This window comes from Arachis duranensis, chromosome 9 (genome assembly GCF_000817695.3).
Source record: "Arachis duranensis cultivar V14167 chromosome 9, aradu.V14167.gnm2.J7QH, whole genome shotgun sequence".
Taxonomy (NCBI): domain Eukaryota; kingdom Viridiplantae; phylum Streptophyta; class Magnoliopsida; order Fabales; family Fabaceae; genus Arachis; species Arachis duranensis.
The window spans coordinates 62,696,757-62,703,367 of record NC_029780.3 but is presented as its reverse complement, the minus strand read 5'-3'; the positions used below and the strand labels follow the sequence as shown (position 1 = coordinate 62,703,367).

General features: G+C 42.4%; 1 protein-coding gene across 1 annotated transcript; it reads right to left on the bottom strand.

Annotated features, from left to right (window-relative positions):
• Window positions 1-1,811: 1,811 nt before the first annotated feature.
• Window positions 1,812-2,971, bottom strand: LOC107465695 (uncharacterized). The gene is made up of 3 exons (XM_016084666.1): window positions 2,601-2,971; window positions 2,207-2,517; window positions 1,812-2,140 (listed from the first exon to the last, which is right to left on the bottom strand). Exons 1-3 carry the CDS (start codon window positions 2,969-2,971, stop codon window positions 1,812-1,814), a joined length of 1,011 nt encoding a protein of 336 aa, XP_015940152.1.
• Window positions 2,972-6,611: the final 3,640 nt, after the last annotated feature.

Below are 6,611 nucleotides of genomic sequence, written 5' to 3'. Positions count from 1 at the left end.
TTTTTGAATTTTGAAAAAACTACTATGCCCGAGCTCGACCTCTCAAAAAGGACGAACTCGGGCAGGGGCACTGTTCATACCCTGACCGAGCTCCTCCAACTCGGTGAAATCCATGAAAGGTCCGACCTCGTCCCAAGGCCCACACCTGAGGTCGGACCTCGGATAGCAAAAGCTAAAGAAGGCCCATCAAAAGGAACGCAGCCCAAAGCCTAAAGGCCGAAAAGGCCTAGGAAAGGCGGTTCCACAAAGATAGAGATAAAACTCCCAAAAGATAAGATAAGATAAGAATATCTTATCCAGGGAAGATCACGGCCAACTATTATAAATACACTGGAGCACCCAGGTATAACTCATACTCTAATTCTACTCAATATCTGCTTGGACCCATGCTAACTTAAGCATCGGAGTGTCATTGCAGGTACAACCACCAACCACTCCACATATCAAGCTCGGGTCCCTGACTCCCACCTCGGGCCTCATCAAGACGTCCGAGCTACTCGTTTCAGGTAACCCTCGGAACAGTGATTATCACGGGTCACCCTCAATTCATAAGATGAAGAACGAGGTTGCATAAGAGAATAGAATTAGACATATTAAATGAAAATAGTAATATTATTGATCCAAGAAATTCAGCAGAGCTCCTAACCATAACCTTAGGAGGCTGTTCGAAAATACAATGGAAAAAATAAAGTGGGCAAGAGCCCTCTAACAAGGGTGAACTCTTGTATATAAACACTAATCTGCTAACTAAGGATTACAAAAATATGATAGACTAGACTTAGGAGTGCGAAAATCCACTTCTGGGGCCCACTTGGTGAGTGTTTGGGCTGAGCTTTGAGTGTCTCCACGAGCTAGGGTCCCTTAGGGGCCTTGAACGCTGGCTAGGGACCCCCTTTTGGGCGTTGGACGCTAGCTGCTCCGCTGTGGACCCTGGACACCACGAATAGGGCTGGTCGCTCGCATGGAACGCCAGTTTTGGGCCTTCATTTCCAAAATAAAGTATGGACTATTATATATTTCTGGAAAGCCCTAGATGTTAGCATTCCATAGCCGTTGAGAGCACGCCATTTGGACTTCTGTAGTTCGAAAAAGCTCCTTCGAGTGTATGGAGGTCAGATCCTAACAGCATCTGCAGTCCTTTCTCTGCTTCTGAATCAGACTTTTGCTCAAGCTCCTCAATTTTAGCCAGAAAATATCTGAAATTACCATAAAACACGCAAACTCAAAGTAGAATCCAAAAATGTGAATTTTGCACTAAAACCTATGAAAATATAATAAAACTTAAACAAAACATAATAAAAACTATATGAAAACAATGCCAAAAAGCATATAAAATATCCGGTCATCAAGGAAGATGATCATAGTGTCTCAGCTCCTCTCCTCTCACAGTGGATTTTCTTCTAGTATCCTCCTTGATGATCTCAACATGTTCAAGTGATAGGACTTTGTTCATTGTGTATAATCCAAGAAGTTGAGATGGTATTACAAAGAATTGAGGTGGTATTATTGGTTGGTAGCTTAGCATCACTTTGTCCCTTGGTGGAAAACCTTCAGTGGGGATTTTCTTGTTTCTCCAACCTCTTGGCACCCTCTTCTTGAGATTCTTTTCTTCTTCAGGAGGCGCTTCATTCTTTGTGGGCTCAGTGTCAAGAGATTTCTTGTTGGTTGTCACATATGGAGGTTTCGGTTGTGGGTCCTTGATAAACCCCAATTTTGTGGTTTATCTTGTGTTGAATTTAGGGGATTTTATCAACTTTAATTGACTTTAATTCCATTCGATGCCTTGATATATTTGTTAAGTGATTTCAGGATTAGTCTTCCTTAGTTTTCATGACTTCTTGAACTTGTTGCACCTCCTCTACTTCTTTCTTCTCTTTCAAGCATGGACTTAGGAGTTCTGGAGGTGACTCATTAGGTGCCTCCTTCAAGTTTGTATCTACGGAATCAATCTTCATACAATCATTCTCTTGAGGAAAATCATGCATGGTTTTGAAAACATGGAAGACTAACTGTTCATCATGCACTCTCAGCACCAATTCTCCCCTTTCAACATTTATCAATGCTCTAGCTGTAGCTAAGAAAGGTCTTCCCAAAATGATGGGGTGATGGTAATCTTCCTCCATGTCAAGAATGACAAAATCTGTCGAGAGGAAGTATTTCCTTACTTTTACCAATACATTTTCCACAACCTAAAGTGCTTGTTTACAGGATTTGTCAGCCAATTCGAGGGCTATTTGTGTGGGCTGCAATTCAGTAATTTGGAGCTTCTTCATCAAGGACAAGGGCATGAGATTTATACTTGCTCCAAGGTCACAGAATCCTCTGTCAATTGTCTTGTTGCCTATGGTGCATGGGATATGGAAGCTCCCGTGTCCTTCTTCTTTGTTAGCAACTCTCTTTGGATGAGAGCACTGCACTCCTTGGTCATCACAATAGTTTGTCCTCCATTCAAGGGACTTTTCTTTGGTAGCAATTCCTTCATGAACTTGATGTACAGTGGCATTTGTTGAAGAGATTCTATGAAGGGAATGTTGATATGAAGTGACTTGAATATTTCTAGGAATCTAGAGTATTATTTTTCCTTGGTATTTCCATTGAACCTTTGGGGGTAAGGAGTTTTTGGCACAAAGGGCTTCATGGCCTCCTGCTTCATTGAATCATCATTTTGTGTGCTTTTGTTTCCTTCTTGCTTTTGCTCCTCCAACTCCTTTGTTGGGGCTTCTTTATTATGATCTTCCCGCTTGGTGGCCTCTTCTTCCAAAATCTTCCTACTCCTCAGGATGATTGCCTTGCATTCTTCCCACTTCATGATCTTTGCTTCTCCCCTAGGATTATTTTCAGTATCACTTGGGAAACTATTTATGGGTTTGGGTATTTGCTGAGAAAGATATCCCACTTGTGTTTCAAGTTTTTTATTTGCAGCTCCTTGATTTTGCATGTTGGATCTCATTTCTTGATGCATGTGCCTCATTGCCGGTTTTTAGTTATTATTTTAGTAGATTTTATTGAGTTTTCTTACAAATTTTGTTAATAAATAAGTAATAGCATGAAATATCTCTACATGAAATAAAATATTAAGCATAAGTGAAATTGTAGCTAATTTAGGAATATATAGGGTAAATATGATGAAATAGATAATACTAAGTGAAGTTGTGATTATGAGCATTATTAGCACACTTAGTATATTAAGATCATCTTGTATATTACTCTGATGCACTATGTGTAATGCTTGATAGGATGCAATAAGCAAAGGCTGAAGAGGACAACGCACAAGAACGTAAAGTTATAAAGGCGTTGATAACGATACCATGAGGCCAACAACGCCACAACTGCAGATTCTGGGAAGTGTGCCTACACACGGGCTTGTGTGTATGCACAAAAGCTCCATAATTCAAGGAGTGTGCGTGGCTTGTGCGTGCGCACAAGTCAGCGTTACCAACACTAACATTGGTCTTAACAATGCCTGCGATAAGAAGAGTGCGTACGCACAAGGGTTGAAGATTTCACAAAGTGCGTGTACGCACATGTATGTGGTACGCACAAGTGCACCTTTTCACAAAAAAAAATATAAAGGCATTGGCAATGCCAACGTTGGCTCACTAACTCCTGTTGGGCATTGGCAACGCCAGAAACGCTGGGGATAACGCCATAAAGGGTCTGGGAGCATTTTATTTAGCGTTAGCAATGCTAAAAATGCCCCCGATAACATCAAATCACCCCTGGAGCTCAATACAATTCATGTCTCTCATCCAAGTCCACTTCAAAGCTCAAGCAAGTCAGCTCACATGTACGAATCAATCAAGGCCACAAGAAGCATCTAGAATAGTGAATTTTTTTTTTAATTGTAATTTGCTTTTAATTTCATTTTCATTTATAATTTAGGAGAGCCTGGGATTAGAAAGGACCCTAGGCTTGAACCTTGAATGATTGGAGTTTAAGAATGCCTAGTAGGTTTGTATCGTTTTACATCGTCTCTATTTGGAAGTGTTATCCTACTGAAAGCCCGAAAGGATGATGTTCTCACTCATTTTGGAAATTATTTATTTTCAGATACAAGGCGTGATGCACCTCGTTGAGCGTGCTAAAATCTCTGTGGAAAGTGAAGACTCCTCTTTATTTTGTACTTAGATTTTTTTTCCACTTTTGTATATGTACATGTATATTGCTCTTAGAGGCTGGTTTATAGAGAAATAGGTTGTATTTTGTTTACTTCTATGTTGTATTATACTTGTTACGGTAGGTAACTGTAGGTAACCGGAGATTAAATAGGTGGATGGCGTTTGGCGGCCCAAGTGCGTGATGGAGGAGAACTCCGGTGGATCTGCAACTCGGGAGGCTCCGTCCGACTTGTGCCCGCGAGTGAATGGGGGGTGGTACCTGCAAAGACACTCCGATGCCTAAGTTAGCAAGAGTGTAGGCAGGTCTAGAGAGTATTGGACAGGTCTTTAGAGAGTATTGGACTTAGAGATACCTGAGGGGTGTTAGTGTATTTATAGTGGTGAGCCAATAACCACCGTTGGTGTAGTGCCGTATCTTTAGGGTGCTAACCGTCCCCATTATCTTGGGGAGGTTAAGATACGGTTTTATGAAGCGGTTAGAGAGATTTTCGGGGCGGTTACTCATTTGAATGAGTGTTTATCTGCCATATAACCTCTTACCCGACTTCTTCAGACCAAGTCGTGGTTGATACCGACTTCTTATGTGAAGGTCGGTATTTTATCTAGGCGTAACCCTTCAGGTTAGGCCTCTTATTTGGACCTGGGCCTTTATCGTTGGGCCAGGGTATGAACAGTGCCCCTACTTGAGCCCAAATTTTCTTTAAAGTTTGGGTTCAAGTATTCAACTCGGGTGCGTAGTCGACTTGTCGTAGTCGACTTATTTGGAGGAGACGTGGGTTTTAGAAACCGACGTGATTTTCGCGACCCTTTGTTTCTGACAGTTACGTCAACTCAAACGTCGTGTCCGTTGGGGAAGCATTGAGGGCTTTGGTAACGGTGCAATCTCATTAATGACTGCTCCGTTTTTACCATTATGCCCCTGGGTGTATTTATAAATACTTTCCATCTCTTTCTATTTTCCGTTTCTGCAATCTTTCAAACTTCTCCTTGTGCTGCATTCTTGCGTTCGAAGACTTCTGTTCTTCTCCAACCTTCATTTTCGGATAAAGGTTAGTTTTGTTTTTGTCATGTCATGCTTTATGTTTGCATGTTTTGTTTTGCGAGTGGATAGGTTGTCCTGTAGATTCTAGCTTCATGTCTCTCCTCTTTAGGGGCCCTGTTTTTTGATTTTTCTTTTTCTTTTTCCTTTTTGTAGGTCTTTGCCACTTTTTCTTTTTTTTTTAAAAAAAATGGCTTCTGTGGACATTCTTTCTCAGTGGGTTGACGTTACGGTTCTTGGGGAGGAACCGTTGGTCGATGCTGAGTTCATTACTCATCTTCGTACTCGTCATAGGCTCTGTACTTCGGAGGAGGACGAGCCGAAATATGAACTGATAATCCCGGGTCCTGAAGACCGGGTCTGTTTTGGGAGGGAGAATGAGGCGGCCCCTCATTTTTTCTTTATGTATGAATGTATGATCACCCGTTTGGGTGTTTCTCTTCCCTTCTCCGATTTTGAGATATCTGTTTTGCATCACTGTAGAGTTGCCCCTACTCAACTTCACCCCAATTCTTGGGGTTTTTTGAAGATTTACCAGTTTATCAGCCACGCTCTGGATTTTCCGACTTCCTTGAGAATTTTCTTTTATCTTTTCCATATGACTAAGCCCTTTAGTGGGCTAAACAACAAACAACAATGGGTATCCTTCCGAGCTATTCAAGGTCGGAGGATTTTCACCCTTTTTGATGAATCTTTTCACGACTTCAAAAACTTCTTTTTCAAAGTTCAAGCCGTAGAGGGTCACCACCCCTTTTTTCTAGACGAGCATTCCTCCCCTCGCTTTCCCCTTTACTGGTTGCCGGCCTCCCCTTGCGAAAAGATTGGTCTAGATGACCTAGACGAGGTGGAGGCGGCCATTGTGGGATTTTTCCGAGAAGCATGGGGGAAGGCCCCATACTTAGATACGAGGAAAATCCTTCAGGGGGCGTCGACTTTTGTTCAATCTTGCATAGGTAGTGCATGCATTTCTTTTTTCCGAGTTGTTTCCGCCGACTTGTGTTTTACCGACTTGTAACTTGGTTGCTTCTTTTGTAGATATGGCAAAAAGGAACGCTCAGGAGGCCTACCAAAGGGTCCAGGAGGCTAAGGCGAAGTCCCGGGCTAGGGCCAAGACGGTCATCTCTCCACCTCCTCCTCCTCCTCCTAAGAATGTGGGTACTCCCTCTCAACCCCTTGTCATTTCTTCCTCAAGTTTGCCCCGACCACCCCTTTCTGCCTAAACTCTCTCTGAGCCCGAGAAGAAGAAGCGCAAGACTTCGGAGTCTGGCTCTTCTTCTTTTGATGGTGGGGTTAAGGCGGATGCTTTGGCATTCGTCCGAAAGAACATCTATCCTTTTATAAGTATGGATGATGTTTTTGTTCGAAACCACCTTACCGCCATGGCCGAGGAGAGTTTTAGGACAGCGGGTGTTTGTAGCAAACTCTTAGACATTTTTGAGAAGGCTCCCCTCAGC